This window comes from Odocoileus virginianus, chromosome 13, assembly GCF_023699985.2.
Source record: "Odocoileus virginianus isolate 20LAN1187 ecotype Illinois chromosome 13, Ovbor_1.2, whole genome shotgun sequence".
Classification (NCBI taxonomy): Eukaryota; Metazoa; Chordata; class Mammalia; order Artiodactyla; family Cervidae; genus Odocoileus; species Odocoileus virginianus.
This window is the reverse complement of record NC_069686.1, coordinates 16,274,694-16,295,934: the sequence shown is the minus strand read 5'-3', so window position 1 is coordinate 16,295,934 and position 21,241 is coordinate 16,274,694. Positions and strand designations below refer to the sequence as shown.

Below are 21,241 nucleotides of genomic sequence, written 5' to 3'. Positions count from 1 at the left end.
ATCAGCTACACAGCGACAAGCCGGAACGGAGACCAGGAGAGCTCCTGTCTCTGTGGGTTTCTCCAGGGCCGAGAAAACGGGGCAGCACACAATCTGTGTTGGGTAAGAGAGAATCCTAACTTGAAAATCTGATTACATCACATAGCGCTAATAATGTTTATCTTTTCAAACTACCTGTTAACTATACCAAACAGCTATCATATCCCTCTATCTAATGATAACTAGGTTGTTCTCAATGATGGAGAGACAAGAGAACTGGTGGCCCTGTGATATATAAGAGGAAAAAAAAGGGGAAGGAGGGAACAGGAGAAATAGTTTTGATCTGGGTATTACCACTTATAAACTGAATGATGTTAGGGAAGTCAAAATCTAGTCTTAATTTCTTTGTGGTAAGACGCACTTTCCTCTCAAGATTGTTCTAAAGATTAAATATGATGCATATAAACAACCTAGCAGAGTATTGGTCCCAAATGTAACTCAATAAATGGTACTCAGTTAAATATTCTTCCCATTAAAGTACCAGAAAGGCTCAAATCTCCAGAGACAGGGATGTTAACTCTGATTTCCAGATCAAGATGACAAACGGAAAAAAATGAGGCATCTGGGAGGGATACAAGTATATTCTCTGATCCCACTTACTCTTCTCTTGTTCCCAACTAGTAGGTTAAATTCTGTGCAATTAAAGAAGGAAATCCCAGCCTGGTTCCATGCTGACTAGTCAGCTGCCCATAGAATCAAAGCAGAAAATTTCAAGTATCTAAAGTTAGTCTGGTGGACATCAACTTTGATATCTAGCAGATTAAATTTAGCCTTCAAAAATGGGTATTTTCCCCTTTCCCTTTCATTGGGGGCTACATTTGGCTTGCTTCCAAAGAAAAGGGAAAATGTGAAAAGGAAAAAGTAGAACTCTACAGTTAAAAAAGCATGACAAACACCACCTTCATCAAGTGATAATGGTTCACATATCCCTGATGTCATGCAGATACCATGTATTCCTGGGTATAATGTGAACGGCACTTCATCTCTGCGGTATTCTTTCCAAAAACCCATAACCCTAGTCTAATCATGAGAAAAACATCAGGATAAACACAATTTGAGGGTACTACAAAACACTTCAGCCTTGAAAACTGTCAAGGAAAAGTAGGAAAGACTAACAAACTATCAGAGGAGGCCAGAGAAGACTAAGGAAACATCACACAAATAAAATGTGGTCTCCTGAAGTGAATTCTAGAACAGAAAAACAGCATCAGTAAATAAAATGGTACAATCCAAATAAAATCCAGAGTTTAATTAATAGCAATGTACCAATGTTGGTTTAATAAAGGTACCATGTTTTACGTACTTAGTTTTGACAAATGTGCCACTGTAAAATACGGAGGTATGGAAACAAAGATCATTATCAGAGGAAACTGAAACTGGTATATATAGGAGAACTCCCAGGGCCATCTCTGAAACCTTCCTGTGAATCTGTAATTATTCCAAATAAAAAGCTTACTTAAACAAAAGTGGGCATTGATGGCATGGAAAGATATTCAGGATATTCTAAATGAGAAAATTAAGTTTCAGCAAAATAAGCATAATATGACCTTACATTCTTTGAAAATGGATTTTTTTATTCTAAAAGTAGTTTGTTCACATATTTAGAATACTCAGGTATATTAGCCAAAGTAAAACTACAACACAAAAGAGAACCAAAAATCAGGTGAATTAACGAGCAAAAAAATTTCACTTTAATTTCAATCTTGAAACAAATGATCCAACTTAGTGAGACAGCTCTGGTCCTTGCAGTCAACTATGCTCTAAGGTACGGTCCATCTGCGTGATCTAAGCACTTCGAGTGAAATCAGCATAAAAGGAGAAAGGGCTTCCCAGGTGGCTCAGATGGTAAAGAATCTTGTCTGCAGTGCAGGAGACTTGGGTTCGATCCCTGGGTGGGGAAGATCCCCTGGAGGAGGACATGGCAACCCACTCCAGCATTCTTGCCTGGAGAATCCCATGGACAGAGGAGCCTGGCAAGCTACAGTCCACTGGGTCCCAAAGAGTCGGATATGACTGAAGCAACTTAGCAAACACACAAAAGGAGAAAAGCCACTGCGAGGGGAGACAGGGGCAATGCCTTAAAATCTAGGATAAGCATCACTTCTTTTCAAAATCCACTGCTGAAAATGTAGATACATGTCCATTCTCACTGTAGGTTTGGAAATCTAGTAAAGATGAATGGACATGTGCAAGGAAGGAAAACATGTCCACTTCTGTTGACAGCTAGTAATTGCCAGAAAACATAGGCAAAAAGTAAAAATCATCTCACAATCTCCAAATAACAACTGTTAACATTTGAATATGAGACTTTTTTCTCTAGGGCTTAAACAAAACCAAACACCTACTTTTTTACTTCATGAGTCACAGGGACCTGTCCATTTTAATATAAACTGTATAGTATTCCACGGAATTAATGCACTATATCTAATTTCACTTAATCTATATTTTATCCAGTTTTATGACTTTCCTACAGTACCTAACAAAGAATCAGATGAACAGGCTGATTTTTTCAAAATATTCTTAACATACAGACAATAGAAAACATAATGAAAAAGAAGACCACATTTACAATACCAAACTCAACAAAAAAAGAAAATACCTAGAAATTAATTTTACAAGAAATGTGCAAAACCATCACAAGGAGGAGCTTTCCAAACACTTCAAAAGTAGACCTGAACAAGCAAAAGAACACATCATGTTTCTGAATGAAAAGATTAAAAATTCTTTTTAAACTAACTTATAAATTTGTCATAATAATAATGCCAGTGAGATTTCTTTTTCTGTGATGAAGAAAGTTGATTATTAAATTTATACAGGAAAAAAAATAGCGATACTAGCCAGGAACACTATGAAAATGAGGGGAACAGCCCTACCGGATACTATAATATATAGTCTTAATGATTTTTAAAGTGTCACATTAGCAAATGAATAAACTAACATGCTGGTGAAACACTGTAAGATTTGAAACAGACCCAAGAATTTATAGGAGGGACTTCCCTGGTGGCCCAGAGGCTAAGACTCCTGCTCCCAATGCAAGGGGGCCTGGGTTCCATCCCTAGTCAGGGAACTAGATCCCATATGCTGCAACTGAAGATTCCACATGCCACAACTAAGACCCAGCACAGCTGAATAAATAAATAAAAGGATTTCTAGGAATCTAGCATATGACAGAGGTGGCATCTCAAGTTACCAAAGGATAGACTTTAATAAATATTATTTGACAATAAAAGAGCTATTATCAAAATATACACATATATACACAGTAGAATGAATGTGTTACAGTGTACACAAAGATATAACTCTAAATAGATTAGAGATTTACAAGTAAAAAATGAAACCATAAACATACTTAAAATATAGATGAATTATTTTATAACCCTGAGTTGGGGAAGGCCTCTTTGATAGTAATTTAGAATTTTATATAGCAAAACAGACCATAAATAAAGACAAAGACAAATGACCAATTAAAAAATATTTGCAACACATAGATCTAATATTCCCCACATATAAAGAATTCTGTTATTACAGGGGAAAAAAAATAAAACACCCAATAGAAAAACAGGCAAGCAACGTAAATAGGCAATCTGAAGAAAAACACAAATAGCTATTAAACATTTGAAGAGTTGCTCAACTTCAATTGAAAAAGCAAATTAAAACTAACCCACAGGTTCAATCCCTGGGTCAGGAAGATCCCCTGAAAAGAGAATGGCAACACACTCCATCTTCTTGCCTGCAGAATCCCATGGACAGAGGAGCCCGAAGGGCTCCCTAAGCTTGCAAAGAGTCGGACACGACTGAGCTGCTGGAAGTGGTACAAAAACTGCACACTCTTAGGAAGGAAATCTGCATTATCTGCCATAATTACCAACGCATTTTCCCTCTAATTCAACAACTCCATTTCTGTGAATCTCTCATAAACTTTCCCATATATGATATAACACATATACTAGATTATTCATTGAGGCATTATAACATAATCAAAGTAAAAAACTGGAAATAAACCAAGCATCCAGCACTACTAAACTTGTTGAATAAATGATCACGTTAGTCACACAAGGAAATAATGTGTCTGTGAAGAAAAATGAAAACAATCTCTGTGCAATGATATGGAGAGCTGTCCAGGACATTTTAAATGTCAAAAGCAAAGTGTATCACAGTTTATATGGTTGCTATTCTGTTTAGGAAATGGAAAGAAAAAATACTTAACTGTGTTAGCTTGTATTTGTATAAAAAAACTATAGAAGAATAAGCAAGAAAATAGTAATAAAAAATACTAGAGTCGGGGGGGGCATGGTAGATAGAGACAAGGGAAAACTTTTCAGTGTATATCTTTAGAAATCATTTTACTTTTGAGCCACAGAAGTTAGTCAGGATCTCTCTTACTGTAAGGTAGTAGTAACAACTCTCCAGCTCTCTACAATCCAGGGCAGAAACTGAAAGTTCTGATAACTTTTTTTATACCCTCTTTTGGAATAAAAATATTTCCTGATGACTATTCTCTGCTTCCAGGATTTAAAAATCCCAGTGTCTAAAATAACATGTGCCCAATTCTTATTCAAACCCCCTGTTCTAAATACACTCATTTTTCTCTTGTTAAAAGACTAACTACTTTAGATTGCAACCTTTAGTAAAATTAAATATGATCATAAGAATTTGTCTTCTGTGGCTTGTTGATTATAAGAATAAAACAAACATACGTATACCACAATTCTCTGTATGTCATTATCATCATCTGGTATTCTACAATGTGTCTGGTTAGAAGCTTTTACTTCATGTGAAGCCCATGAATGTGCACATACACTTTCCCTCCTTCGCCCACCCTTCCCTTCCCTCTCCCCCACCCTCAGCTCTCTCTGGTGGCAATTTTAAAACTATAGGAACACTCCAGCTCAGAAGGGATCCAAACACAGGCTTCTGTTTTAGTTAAATATCCTATCTGAATCCTGCTGTGCTTCAGGTTCCATCTGGATTTCTGTCCTGTTGTAACATCAGTATTTGCAAGAAAATTTCCTGCAGGAAGCATCTGTGGGTCTGCAATGTAAAATCCTATTATAAATAACCACTTTAAGGTAGGTAAAAGTTTGTATGTTCATTACCATCCCTTAATTATTACTATGCTAAAAAGAAAAATTATTGCTAATTTTTTATTCAGATATCACAGGCATAAACTTTCCAGTTGCATTCATGGAAAAAAAAGTCTGTTAATATACTGTCTTCATATAGTAACTAATCCAAAATAGAAAACTATCCTCGCACCCACTGAAGTCTCAGGGACAGATGCACTGATTAGACACTTCAACGGCATAGCGTATGATGTCTGAAAGGGCTTTCTGAGGCAGATGTTCCATCGCATGACTCATTTCATCATTTACTTATATACTAATGTCCACTCTATTATATCAGTTACATCAAAGTAACCATGCAGTGAAAAATAAACTCCAAATTTTATTCCTGCAAATATAAAGCTCCCTTTTACTTTCAGGTTGTTTCTGAAAAGAACAAAAAAATTCTTATTTGTGAGTAGTTTTCTGCTTCTGAATCACTGAACCCATGTAGAGTTTCTATATACAAACTACTGTCAAGGGTAGGAACTCAGTTATTGCAGAGTTATACCACGGGCTACCTTGGAAAATGTACTTATACTACACTTTGACTTTACAATATAAATGAATAGTGGCATTCTTAAAGCTTTTTACAAAATACAAAATAAATTTGCTTTAAGTGAGTAATTTTACTCCATTAGTTCTGAAATCTGCTCACTGAAAAAATTATCTGAAGAAAATACTTGTCATTTTAAATAATGTCAATATATTAGAGCTGTTAACTTATTTTAAAAAATTATAACCAGGACTATTTAAAGAGACAACAAAGGGAAAACATTCAGATTACTTAGAATCCACTGGTAAAGTTATCTAAGCCTCCAGACTGCTGTGTAGAGTTAATGTTACTGTAAGTATAAAAGAAGTTACCTAACTATCTAAATATTTATTCTAGTATCAATCTTAAGTCTTAATCAAACAGCTATACTTTGTTCTTTTTTTAACAGAAGAAAATGAATAAAAATGACTGCAATACAGTTTCAACTGGGAGTTTAAAAACTGGAATACTGTTAAAGTGATCATGAATATATCATAAGTATTACACTTCATTTGAAAATCAAACCATAAAAAAAAAAAAGAAAAAGAAAATCAAACCGTATGAGGATTATCCACACAAGAAATGTTTTCAACATTTTATCTCTTTATGTAATATTTATTGAAGGCAAATTTTTAAATTGAGAAACACCTTTAATAATATAACCACCTTCTTATCTGCTACCAAAATAAGGGGGAAATTTTTATGAATCTGTCATGTTAAATAGTAGTCAATAGCTGCATACAATCAGTAAACAAATTTAGTTCAAGGCAAGAATTAAATCACCATTTAGTGGTTGCAATTTAGATTATTCTAGCGTGTAATACTTTAATTGTATAAAACAAAGCTGATGTCACAAATACAAAAGAACTTCTTGCAAAGCAAGTACCACAAGTAATTTCTATGCTGCCACTGATGGCTGACAAGTGATGAGCACTTTGTTCAAATGTATACACTAGGCACATAAGACAACAGGTGGTTTATAAAAAGAAAATACTGAAGTGAAGCTCTGAAATTGTTCATAATCAACATTTTTATGTTTTGCCAGAATATCTGCTTTAATCTTTGAATAGTCAAAAGATTTCTTCTACAGGGAAATGCAGTATGCCCAACATAAAAAAGGATAAGCTGAACCAGACAAACTAGGATTAACACTGGGCTAAAAGGCTTCCCAGGTGGTGCGGTGGTATAAGAATCCACCTGCCAATGCAGGAGACACAGATTCAACCCCTGAGTCCAGAAAATCCCCTGGAGAAGGAAATGGCAACCCACTCCAGTATTTTTGCCTGGAAAATTCCAATGGCCAGAGGAGCCTGGTGGGCTGCAGTCCATGGGGTTGCAAAGAGTCAGAGACTACTAAGCATGCACGCAAAAAGTATTTATATGAAACAACATATTAATATATTGCCAATGTGTTGATATATTACCAACGTACTTCATAGTTTATTAATTTATGTTAAAATACTTTCAAAAATTTTAATCTATTCTTATTAACTGATATCTGAGTATTGTTATTCAATGCTAAAGAAAGTCTCCCCATAAAAATAAGAAATAAACATCAAGCTCTTTAGGCCGATTTAGCTACCAGTGTAAGAGGTATTTTCTCATTGATGGAAAAAAGTGTAACAGATGGCAGTGTCCCAAATGACTAGCACTCCTCACCACCATCACCACTCAACTCAAGAATCTAAAAGCTTTTACAGGAGCACTAGAAGCGATGTTATTTTTGATACTGTTCTTTAAAAGAGAATAATGCAAAGCAGAATGAAATAAAATTTCAAGTTTAAGATATAGGTATTCACTATCCCAATCTTCCCACTGCAATAAACTAATCACAAAAGATTTGATTTGGAATGGATTATGATTAAAAGATTTTTCCCATTCCTAAATATTCCTATATACAAAAGATCCTTATTTGTGGTAAATGATTTTCACTGTTTTAGTTTAAAGAGCAGTGACTAGGGATGGAGAAGGGTAGACTTAAGTCACTAAAAAATGAGGAAAAAAATAAACAGGCAAGTGTGATTACAACTTCCCTTACTATCACATTAATACAACCAATAAATACTTAAGTATCTCTAAAACTCACATTACAACTGTTTAATTCTGGGATATACATTTAATATCCAATTTATTTACACACTCTAGCCAGATATTCATTTGTAGACAAAGCGCCTAACACAGGCAATGTCTATTATTCAAAGTCTTTTCAAATGACCATGTAGCTGAAAGCTCTGCACATTAGAAATAAAAAATTTTATGCAATGCTTGCAGAACGAAAATGGTAAAGTCGAGTGATAAATTATTTTCATTTACCTAGAATAGTGGAACTTGAAGAAATCCACCTTATATTAATGAGAAGAAAATAGGCAGATTCTTAAAGACTAAAAAAGACTTTGGGGCATTTCAGAACAGTGGTTCTCAAAGTGTGGTCCACAGACCCCTGAGGGGTCTGCAAGTTCAAACCATTATGCCATAATAATAACAAGATGCTATTTGTCGTCCTCACTGAGTTGACACTTGCAGTCATACTGCAAAATCAATAATGAGAAACCACCAGAAACTTAGCACGAATCAAGGTTGATCTCAAACTGTACTAGTCATCACTGTATTCTTCACATACACAACAACGAAGTTTCAGTTAAGAATGTCCTTAATAAAAGTAAAATTATTAATTTTACTAAATCTCAACCTGGGGTATACATCTTTTTAATATGCTGGGTGAAGACACAGAAGTACAAATAAAACACTTCTGCTACATACCAAAATACAATGGTCACCAAGGAGAAGCATCTGAACTGCAAGCTGAACTAGTCACTTTTTCTGTGGAACATCATTTCTACCTGAAAGAACAACTGCCATTCAAACCATGGTTATATCTGGCAGTCATTAGGCTCTCAATTGAAAATTAACTTTGGAAAACTTGTAACTGCTACCATGACCTTGACAGCTTCCCAATATGTAAAGACGAATGAGATCGGTGGTGATATTAACAGATGTGATTTTGTGCTACAGTATAATGAAATATGTTATAATTTAAAAGATCTGCAGAATACTCACTGAGAATTGCTATTTTCCAAATGACTAAAGGTATGCATGGGTAGAAGAGTCATTCAAAATACAAAATAGACCAATGGACTTTAATGTAAGAGAAAAAGAGTCCACTGCTATAGTTGCAGACTTTATATTTCAATTAACTTTTAAGAAACTATTTATCAACTATTTTTGATGCAGTATCAAAGAATAACATTCACAATTATCTAAAATGATTACTAAAATACTCTTCCTTTTTCCAATCACACATCTGTATAGAGCCAGATTTTCTTCATATATCTCACCCAAATAAACATTGCAAAAAACTAAATGTACAAGCAAATATAATCCAGCAATCCCCTATAATGTCAGATACTAGCAATTTGCAAAATATAAAACATTCCCACTCTTATTAAATATTTTTGTTTTAGAAAATAAAATTATTTTTCAAATAATGTTAACATACAGTGGGTTTATCACTGTTATTTTAAAGAGCATTAAGAAAGAAAGACATTTTTTAGTCTTAGTTTTAATTTCTAATATGGTAAATATGGACTGATATTAACCTATATAAATACAAGCTTTTGGTATATTTAATAATTTAAGACTATAAAAGAGTCTTAAGGCCAAAAAAATCTGAGAAATGCGGCCTTAGAGGTTATTAACTCAAACTTAATTTTAAGATATTTGTCCACCTTTCCATATAGACAAGTGGCTGGAAAATTGCATTTTTCTTTTTAAATAAATTTCTCTATGGGATATAAAGAACGACATCTGAGTGAGAAGCAATAGCAGTTAGAAAAAAGGAACAAGTGCTCTTTTAGACACTTTGCTATTTTCAGACCTGGGGCAGGAAATAAAAGACATAAGTCAGGAACGTCCTCCACATCATCCCAGATAGCATAAAAGCATCAAAGACTACTAGTGTGTCATCAAAGAGATCGAAAAATTTTTCATTAATCACCTTTACAGGATGCTACTGAATCAACTCATTATTGTGCCAACTTTATCCTAGGAAAATGCCAACATACCCCATTTTGTTTGTGTATCACCCAAATGACCAAGGGAGAGGGTGGAGACGTCAGTAAAGTGTTTCAATGGGATCCTAATTTAGTGAAAATAAGATCCTATAACCTTTAAATATATTTTTAAATTCCAGATAAAAATACTGATACATTGATGCTAATTAACTGTAAGCATCCACTTTCTAAAGTAAGCTGTATTTTGCTTACCACACATAAATTACCTTGAAAGAAACCCACACAAAACATCTATCTATGAATCAAGAAAAATTACAACTTCTCTGACTAAATGTGATCTTTCTTTCTCTCTGAACTCTATCCCCAGAAGAGCTTGTGAACATCAAAGTAATTACTATGAGTACTTTAGGCTCAAAAACAGAATGTGAAGATTTTCTTGAAGTAACTAGGTTCTAAGGTAAAGGAAACTAAAGAATTAAAACGTGGGACCAAGAATGTTACAGTCAATTAACTAAAATGTACACAACATATGAGAGATAATGGTTAAAGGTAAGGGTTTTAGATCAAACAGCCCCAATTCAACTTCCAGTTCTGCCATTTACTAACCTGAGTGAGCTACTTACCCTCTTTTAATTGTTGCCTTAGTATGTAAAATGGGAACAGTAGTACATACTTCAAGTAAACCTTGTGAAAACTTAAATGAGGCAACAGATGTAATAATAAAGCTTTAAACTACTGCCTATAACATATTGTGTGCTAAGTCGCTTCAGTTGTGTACAACTCTGCGACCCCATGGACGGTAGCCCGCCAGGCTCCTCTGTCTATGGAATTCTCCAGGCAAGAATACTGGAGTGGGTTATCAGGTCCACCTCCACATATTAATCCTCAGTAAATAAAGTTTCTGGTACCAGTATCTGTCATTCTTCATATCATATAAAGGAAAGGAAATGAGATGACAAGAAATGTTGGGAAGAACAATTTCTTTCACCAACTATCAAGGGATATCATTATCAGTCTAGTAAAGACTAGCTACCACTCTGCCTTAGCTGGTATGGGGCAGTTATCAAAAATGAAAGGAAAATACAACATATAAACATCAGGGTTAAATATACCATGTAAAATAATATTAACTTTCTCTCCTTTATTAGATTTCCTAACATAATATTACCTAATAAGTCATTTAGTGAAAAGACAGATGTTTATAACATAATCCTTGTATGCAAATACTCAGTATAAATCTTCTATTTGCAAGTAAAGTAATTAAGTTTCCTAATGCCTCTCAAATGAAATGAAGCAAACTTTAGAATTCTCATCCACGAATTACAATGTCAGCAAAGAAAGGCTGACAAGAAGAAATGAAAGAGGTTATAACAAAGAAGGATTAAAATTCAAATTCAAATTATAGTCTGGTCTTAATTTACATCAAATTTAACTCAGAGATTAACCACAAAGTCCTGCCAAGAACGGCAAACCAGGTAAACACCACCCCCCTAGTAAATTCCAGCGCATTCAGACTCCTCCACTCTCTCTCTTCCAGCAACTGTTCTTCAGGAACAGTTCTACTCTTGGGGCTCTGCCAGCTGTTTCCTTATCAAAGTCACTTAGCTTTTCCCCTTTACTCTCAATAGAGTAAATACTTAACATGTAATCTTATTTCACTGATTTATGTATACTTTAAGTTGTTCCCAATATACACTGTACAACTGGTATTTATAGCTGGTTAAATGCAGTATGGTAATTTCTACAAAAAAGCAAATTTAAGAAACCCTATTGAAAATCAACATGGCAATGGCTAGCAAGTAATGAAATGTAAAAGAATGTACCCTTTGATTCATTAAATTCTCTCCAATAAATATTTCTTAAGTAAATAATGGCTTCCCCAGTGGCTCAGTGGTAAAGAATCCACTTGCAATGCAGGAGATGCAGGCTTGATCCCTGGATCAAGAAAATCCCCTGGAGGAAATGACAACCTATTCCAGTATTCTTGTCTGGGAAATCCCATGGAGTCCATAAAAGGGTCAGACATGCCTGAGCAACTAAACAACAAAAAATACAATAAAGGCAAAAAGATATGTGAATAAAGTCACTCACAGAAGAGTCATCTATCACAGCAGAATAACTAAAAACATACTCTAGTATCTAGGAAATGATAAATTGTAGATCACTGGCAATGAAATATTATCCCTTCATTAAAAATTATTATTAATATTAAAACTACCCTAAAATAAGAAAAATGTTTTATAATTTCAAGAAATAAAATAGCTTCAGAAAGTAAACACAGTAAACATAGGGTAGCAATTAAAGGATGAGTTTTGCTAAAAAATCTTGACTCTGCCAACTCAGTAGCTGTGTGGTTTTTTGGAAGTTATTTAAACTCCCTGAGATCCAGTTTCCTCATTTCTAAAATGGGCTAATAAGATCTCATTCACAGGAGTATCATATGAGAGCACCAAAAAGTGCCTGCTCCTAACTCAGTAAATTCCTTTCCCTATTACTCATTCATCTGATTCCTTCCTATTACTACAACCATGAGTTTATAAATAGCAAATCATATTTAAAATGGTGGTATATAATAACACTGTGGTTCTGTATTTAAAATCATAACCTACAGTAAATTTCCTTTATGGGACTTTATTTTCCTCGGTTCTTTAAAGTAAAATATCAATCCTTGATCTGACTGAAACCCCAAATATAACACTTTCAATTGGTTTTAAAAATCACATTCAAAATAATTTTAATTAGAGTTCTTTCTCAAACTTTTTATACACAATACACAAATCAGAATTCAGCCTGAATATACAAAGATGGAAAAAAAACAAGTTAGGAAATGAGTGGGGTACATGTAATTCCCTGCATTTTCATTTTCACTCTAAGGATTTAACAAAATTTGAATAATAAATTTAGTTGAGGAATGAGGGAGAACACTATTCCCAGAAAGCTATAAATTAATGTATAAACACTGTTTCAGCTCTATCGACCTGACAATTGGCATACAAGAGAAGATCTTCACAACTGACTTATAGAGCAGGTGCATACAGTTGTCCCTTTCAACTCAGGGAAGAGCAGAGAGGAACAAAACCACCTTCCCCTGACCCAACTCTTTACCTATATGACGGGTAAAATATCTAGAGGTCTGGTGAAACAATGGGGTCTTCTTTAGTTCCCAACAGCAAGAACTCAACCAGTCAAATCCAAGCCAGCCAGGCAACGCTCCTTCCTCCCTCCTACCCTGGGAGCAAGGACAGCGAAGACAAGGGGAAGATGGACCAGGAAGGAGACCTCACAGACCTGGATGAGACCATTCCAGGCTCTTGAGCAGTCTGGGGGTTCCGGAGGGACACCCTGACCTCACCAGTGGAGCGGAGAGGAATCTTTCGGTTCTAAAGGACTAGCTCTGGTACACAGCCTGTAGCCCTTAAAAGAAGCCCCGCCTTTCCCCCAACTGCCTAGGCTGGAAACCCACGAGCTCAATATTTTGAGTCCCTGATGAAGGAAAATGATACTGGGCCTACAATGGGTGGTTTACAGGTGTCAATGTAAAATTTGCAAAGGGACAAGTTATAGTAAAACTGAAGACTTACATTGTAATAAAACACAAGTGTTATGATTTCATTCATGTAAGTCAAGTATAACAATGAATACACTGGTTTTCGAAACCAAATCAGTCTCAAACTTCCATTTTTAACTTAACATAATGACAGTGTTCTGACAACTAAGAAAAATACAGTTCAAACATTAATGTTTAAAAGATCAAGAGACTCTCCAGGACCTTAGAAGTTGCCCTTCCATCCCTGAGTAATTTCAACTCTTAGTGAGAGAAGAGCTTTTTAAAGAATCCATATAGTTGCTATTTTGAGCAGAGAGGACAGGAAAGGAGATCTCTAAAATGAGATCTCTAAAATGTGTCAGAAAAGACAATCAAGAAAAAAAATGAGAATGCCTCAAGCACCTAAGTAGATATAAGACCACCATGAATATAAGGATACATTTAAGCAATTAAACTGTAAACAGCTAGCAGATTAAATAACTTCATACAATACTACAGTGTAAACTAGAAAGGAACTGTTTCCTACTGCTGCAATATTTTCCACAGTAAACAGAAGTTCATTATTAGAATGCATTATATATGTAGACGAGAACCACTGCATAATTACTTAACCCATTGAATTTGTACCGAGGAAACAAAGAAAACATATGTTTTTTGGTCAGATTGTTTACTGCAATCCAATACTAGATTAATTTAATAAATACTGCTGAAAAAGAAAATTACAGGACCCAAAGAAAAAAACTCCATTATTTTAGGATACAATCAAAGACAGCTTTATATTGGCAATTTGTGTCTAGGCAAAAAAATGTGTGACTCATTTTAAACTCTTAAATGACGTGCTTATGAGGAAGGGGGGAGGTGGTCTCTTGAAAAACAGCAATTTATGTTCATGGTAATTAAAGGTGATTTACAAAACCTATAAACACCTAACTTAACCTAAAGGGGGGGTAGCAATTAAATGAAAGCTTTTTTACCTTCTCATTTAGCAGTTCAATAAAGTTGTAGTGCCTTGAGGGCTACCATTCTATATAAACTAGAAAGGCAACTTAAAACCTCTTTCTTCCATCAGCACTACTTTTTAGCAAACCCAGGCAACAAAACTAAAGGAACTCTCTGGAATCTTACTGTTAAAACTGGGCAATTTAGACATACGAAATTCAAACAGACACAGAGGAATAGTAATACAAAACAGAATGAAGTCGCATCTGTCATTAATAACAAAAGAGAAAGAATCAGGGCTTTTATTTTTCCTGGCCAAAAATTCTAACCATTTGCACAGAAATCATTTTCATAGATTAACCTTAATTCTATCTCATACGAACTTGTGCGCCCAGTTTAAGAGAGGTAAGCCCAGAAGAGAAGTAAAATCAGTCAAGGGCTTAAAATCATACTGGGGAGTGGGAGCAAGGGGGCAGCAGACTTTATTTTTAAGAATTCTAAAACTTCATAGACCTTTCAAAATAAAAAGAAATGACATAAAAATCAAGCTACAATTAGCAGTAATCCTGAAAACTGAAATGCTCTACTTACTAGATTTTTTTTTTAAGGAAAATAAACATGGGAAAAGAAATTCAAATAGAAACTAAAGTCTTCCATGTAATCAGGAGAGGAAAATAAGCACATATCCTTTCAGATTTTTAAAGAAAAGGCAGTTACTTCTGAAGACTGGAAACAAGGGACAAACGTGAAATTTTATTGTGAACACCTTCATTATTTCCTATTTTGTTTATAATAACCATGTATCATTCAGAATTTTTAAACATTATGAATATTTTTTAAAGTATCAACATCTGTTATAGCCATTTATAATGAAAAGGTAGAGTGAAACCTGATAAAACCAAAACTGCCCACTCATTAGATATGATGGGGAGAGGGGATAAACAAGTAATCAACTTATAATTCTATGTGGACTACTGGATAACACTACCTAAATTATACATAATTCAACCTATTATAAGGGAACACTTTTTGATATCACATAGATGGCTATTGATTATACCACAAAACAACAATGGGCTGGCATGACTAGCAAGCCTCTCTCTTCACTTTGACAAATCAACAAAGGAATTTTCTTCAGATGACTCTGCACTGGGGATATTGAAACAACTGATGTAAATACAATAAAAACGTTAAGAATCTATTTAGAAGACTACGCTTCCTTTCCTATTATTATTCTTCCTCTTGGGGGGAAAGAAAAGCCAGATGAAATGACATACTGAGTTCTTAACGACCTTAACTCAATCTTTTCATCTCTTAAAGCCCAGCTCAGGTTAGGTGGCCAGTTCTTGGCTGTGCCTGTCAAGGGCACAGATAAGGTTCCCGCAGTGGAAGGAGGAAACTGGATAATATCCTCTTACAAAGAATACATCAAATGAGGAAGAGATAACTGTACAAAAAGGAATTTGTTATTAGAACAAAGAGGTATAAAGGCAGTCTGCCTTACATACACACATTCACTACACACAACTAAGGTACCTTAGAAATTCAAGTGTCATTTAATGGTAGAACAGAACATACAAATATAATGCTGTGGGAGTTCTCAAGGAAGCAACTTCTTTAACAGAATCCACTTTAACAGAATCCACTAATTTCATTACCTGAGAATAAAATCCTTAACTAAATCATCCTGGCAGAACTATCCTGATTAGCCCAGTTTAAAAACCAAACATTTTTACAGAGATAGCAGTAGATCACTGACAACTCCTGAATCACAACATTCTAAGCAAAGTCATCTTCTCACTGATTTAAACAGAACTCCTTAGAATTCTACTTGAATCATTTGTGCATACCTTACATTGGACTTCCCTGGTGGCTCAGAGGGTAAAGCATCTGCCTACAATGCGGGAGACCCGGGTTCAATCCCTGGGTCGGGAAGATCTCCTGGAGAAGGATATGGCAACCCACTCCAGTATTCTTGCCTGGAAAATTCCATGGACAGAGGAGCCTGGTAGGCTACAGTCCATTGGGGTCGCAAAGAGTTGGACATGACAGTGACTTCACTCACTCACTACATTGGTATTTAAATAAGAAAATTTCTCATGTTTTAAAAATCAGAATAACACATGTTCACTTTTTAAAAACTAGCCAAGGGTCTAACATAAGAAAGGAAATTCACCCACCTCTCTCTCCATCCCAAGTCTATTCTCCAAAGAATCTATTAACAATTTGATGTCTCTCTTCAAATTTCTTTCTACGAATATAAGCTAACTAACATTGTAGCCATTAGCCACATATGGCTATAAAGTACTTGAAATGCAGCTAGTCCAAATGGAGATGTGCTTTAAGTAAGAATTACACACCAAATTTCAAAAACATGGCACCAAAAAATAGATCAATAATTTTTCATATTGACTAACACTGAAATAATATTTTTGATAGATTAAACATTATTAAAGTTAATTTCATCTTTTACTTTTTTAACGTGACTATCAGAAAACTTTTAACTACACATGTAGCTCACATTATATTTCTATTGGTCAGCACTGGTACAAAGGCTAATAGTGCAGGTTTTGGACTCAGACTTGCCTTACTGAGTACTACTCCCAACTATATCACCTACCAGCTATTAACTTTGGATGCATGTTTAAACCCCTCTGTACCTATGTCTGATTTACTCTGGGAGTTGAATGAAATTCCTCACATAAAGCACTTAGCCTGGCACATAGTAAGTACTTAATAAATATTTGATGGCAACAAAAGAATAAAACTATAACCTAATCGAAAAACAGCATACACCGAGCACCTAACTTCTCTTTTTCTTTCCCCACCCTGACCGCACGCACAAATACATGGATCTTTAACATGTTTACTATATAGATCCTAAATATTCAGATCTAAAAATTAATAAAAGCAGTATAGTGGTATGGTGAAAAAAAAGAATTTAAAGAAGAGAGATGGGGAAATTCCCTAGCAGCCCTGTGGTTAAGGACTCTGGCACATTCACTGCCCGGGGCCCAGGTTCAATCTCTGGTTGGAAAACTAATATCCCACAGGCTGCATGGTGTGGCCAGAAAAAGAAAGAAGAAAAATGGGCTTGAGGCCAAATTTACATTTATTATGTACTTGAGCAAAACTACTTAGCCTTTTTCTCTCAATATCCTCACCTATACAGCTGGGATAACACCAATCCTGCAGAATTGTTAAGATTAAATAGAATACGTTAGAAAAAAATCTACCATAGTACCTAATACTTGGAGAAGGAAATAGCAACCCACTCCAGTACTCTTGCCTGGAAAATCCCATGGACAGAGGATCTTTATAGGCTACAGTCCATGGGGTTGCACAGAGTCAGACACGACTGAGTGACCTCACTTTCACTTTCACCTAATACTAGGTGCTTAGTAATCATTTCCCTTCTTCTGGAAATCAAAATAAAATGCCAACAATTCAGACACAAGCTAATATTGTTAGTACTGAATTGCTTGCCAGGCCATAACTGCCAGAGTCTGTTCATACCCTAAAGAGGTATTTAAAAACATGCTAACTCTACAGTCATCCCAGGTTCCTACATTTTGTCCCTTTAACAAGCAACTGGGGAACAGAATTCTAGAAAGAACAGGGTACCATACATCCCATCCTCCCATCATTACCACCAACTACACACACATGCAAACACACAACAATTTAGGTGAAAATAATCAACTGTATTTGAAATTTTGTTTACTATAACTATAAATGAGTACATACTTCACAATTAACAATTCTATTAATCTGAACCTCCTATATGTTTCTAAATCGGGAACAAAACTGTCTCATACCTCACAAAGCAGAACTCTTGTTTCCAGGCTACAAGGTCGTATCTCTAAGTGGCTGCTGAGAAACTAACAAGTTTCAACTATAAACAGTTTGACAGTAGGTGCAGTGATACAACCAAAGGTGACGTCCTTCAGATAACACACAAGCACTTTAGCTTTCTGTTGAAAAATCACTTCAAAACTTCTAATGCCAGCTTTCAAAAGCCAAGGATTCCATGAAATCAACAGTCTTGTCATGTTTAAAGCTTTATATATATTTATATATCTATATATATCTATATCTATCTATATATATATATATATATATATATATCTAACAATAGGAAGTCATACTGCTTCTAAAAATTGGTAAAAGCAAATTATATTGGCTCACGGAACTCTAGAGAAAAAAATTATTTTTCTAAATAAAACACCTATGACGTTACCACATATATAAATTTTAAAAGAATTTGCTTCCCATAATGTGGTTACTATTTCCCTATTCTGTATTGTATCACTTTTCTTTCTTAACAAACATGATCAAGTAAGGAAAACTAAAAGCAAAAAAAAGGAAAATTATGAATTCATAAAGAAATTTTGTTCTATAGTTAATACATGCAACTCACCATATAGTATACCCATAGCTCGTCAGAGTTGTTTATTCAAAATTATAGATGTCACTTATGGCAAAAATATGGAGGATTTCCCACTTTTTACAAGTTTTTCAGTTTTTTTAAATTTTATTTATTTATTTTTGGCTGCGATGTCTTTGCTGCTGCATAGGTTTTCTCTAGTTGCAGCGAGCAGGCTTCCCATAGCAGTGGTTTCTCTTGTTGCAGAGTGCTGGCTCCAGGGTAGGTGGGCTTCAGCGGCTGCAGCACCCGGGCTGAACAGTCGTGGCTCCCAGGCTCCAGAGCACAAGCCCAGCAGCTGTGGCACAGGCGCTTAGCTGCTTCAGGGCCTGTGGGATCTTCCTGGATCAGAGATCGAACTCCTATCTCTTGCATTGGCAGGAGGATTCTTTACCACTGAGCCACCAGGGAAGCCCAGTTTTTCATTTTTTTTTTAACTCATGAAAACCATTAAAAAAAAATGTCATGGTTCATAAAAAATCTGTTTCTCTTCTCTGTACACAATTAGAGAATGACATCTGGTATTTACAAGACCATTTACTCAATGTCTGTTTCCTCCACTGGACTGTAAGCACCATGAGGGGGGGTCATTTCTGTTTCCACTCACCATTATATCCCTCAGCACAATAGAAAGAGGTGCTCCACAAATAATGTGTCAAATAAGACAGAGTGGTCTAAAGATTTAAAGTCCCTCCATACTCACAAACATACAATCTTATTCTTTGCCTACATCACAATCTCGTCCATAAAGTGTCTTTATATCTTCATCCAAGTAAAGCTACCTAGACCAGTGCTTCTCAAACTATCTGTTATGAGCTTTTGTGAAATAAAATAAAAATGAATTACTAAGCAAAACTTTCTAAATGCTCATTCTCAGTTGCTTATAGTTACCTGTCTAGGACCAGTAACAGAGAAAAGCACTAAATCAGACCCCACCTCTAATTTATATTTCCTTCATTTGCATTAATTTGTTCATTGTAATATTATTACTATAAAGTACAGTGTTGACCTGAGCTTTAACCTAAAACTTTCTATTTTTTCAGAGGATTACTATGTTCGTGGGTCACTTCTGTAGAACGCAAACCAACACACAATTCCACCTATTTTCTCTCTTTGCTTTATATTCCTCTCTTCATTAACAACTAGCTGATCTATAGTTTCTCCTTAATCCTTTCATCTCTAATATATAACCCGGATGCTTTTCTCTACTCTGGAATAATGGAATCCCCTCCTTTATCAATTCTGTCTTCTCAACATATGGAAAGCAAAAATGAAGGAAAATTCCACAAGTTAAGAAAATTTCAAAATGCCTTTTATAATCAACAAAATTACTTCTGCATAGAAACACTTCTCAATGGGTCTAATCCAAAATGGGATAAAATTCAATTAGAAACTGACAACAACACAGCATATAATGTGGAATAAGCCTTTTCATGTGGAGAAGATAACTAATCACATTAAGTCATAATTAACAGACAAACCACAATTCACCTTGTAAAACTAACCAAATCTTATTTTATTATTTATTATTTTATTTGCACAATAATGGAAGAAAATATGAATCATAATAAAGTCAATCAACTAAATAAACAACTGTACTTACGTGTTAAATGAAAGATTCCATCACAGGCACTAATATGGGATAAAAAGGCATTTCCCAGGCCTTGCCCATTGTGAGCTCCTTTCACAAGGCCAGCAATATCCACTACATTTAGAAAAGCAGGAATTTTGCTGAAAAACAAAAGATGACTTTAGTACAAGATAGTACTAAGAACCTGTTTATTAGCCAAATGGCTTTTCCAAACACATTACATAAATCAATTTTTTCCTTTCTAGAACAATGTTTATTAGACTCTCAAATGAATTAAAAAATGCAAGCAAGAAATAATCTTTTTAAAAATTAGGACTTTCTTAACTAGGAAAATGAAGGGAAACATTTTAAAACAGAATAGATGTTTTTATTATGACTCTAAAACCAAAAACTCACGCCATTAGTTTTACGATACTGCTCCACTGGCACATGCACACACACACAAAGGCAGAGGGGGAAGGTTTCAGGGCACACCGATTACACACACACAAAGGCAGAGGGGGGAAGGTTTCAGGGCACACCGATTACACACACACAAAGGCAGAGGGGGGAAAGTTTCAGGGCACACCGATTACACACACACAAAGGCAGAGGGGGGAAGGTTTCAGGGCACACCGATTACACACACACAAAGGCAGAGGGGGAAGGTTTCAGGGCACACCGATTACACACACACAAAGGCAGAGGGGGGAAGGTTTCAGGGCACACCGATTACACACACACAAAGGCAGAGGGGGAAAGGTTTCAGGGCACACCGATTACACACACACAAAGGCAGAGGGGGGAAGGTTTCAGGGCACACCGATTACACACACACAAAGGCAGAGGGGGAAGGTTCCAGGGCACACCGATTACACACACACAAAGGCAGAGGGGCAAGGTTTCAGGGCACACCAACACGAGGCAAGGCAACCATCACAAAATGAGCTAGCAGACGACTGACACTGCGTGCCAGGACCGGACTGAGTGACCCGGACTAGTGACATGGACTATCACTTCAAGGTTCAAAACAACTCTATACGGTGGATGTTATCTATTAAACCCACTTTACA

At 35.5% G+C, this 21,241-nt stretch overlaps 1 protein-coding gene across 2 annotated transcripts in view; it reads right to left on the bottom strand.

Annotated features, from left to right (window-relative positions):
- Positions 1–21,241, bottom strand: part of OLA1 (Obg like ATPase 1) — a 166,029-nt gene that overhangs the window by 121,811 nt on the left and 22,977 nt on the right. For both annotated transcript variants that reach the window (XM_070476003.1, XM_070476004.1), the window contains exon 4: positions 20,202–20,329. In XM_070476003.1, the coding sequence (XP_070332104.1) occupies positions 20,202–20,329 (128 nt within the window). The remainder of the gene's footprint in view (positions 1–20,201; positions 20,330–21,241) is intronic.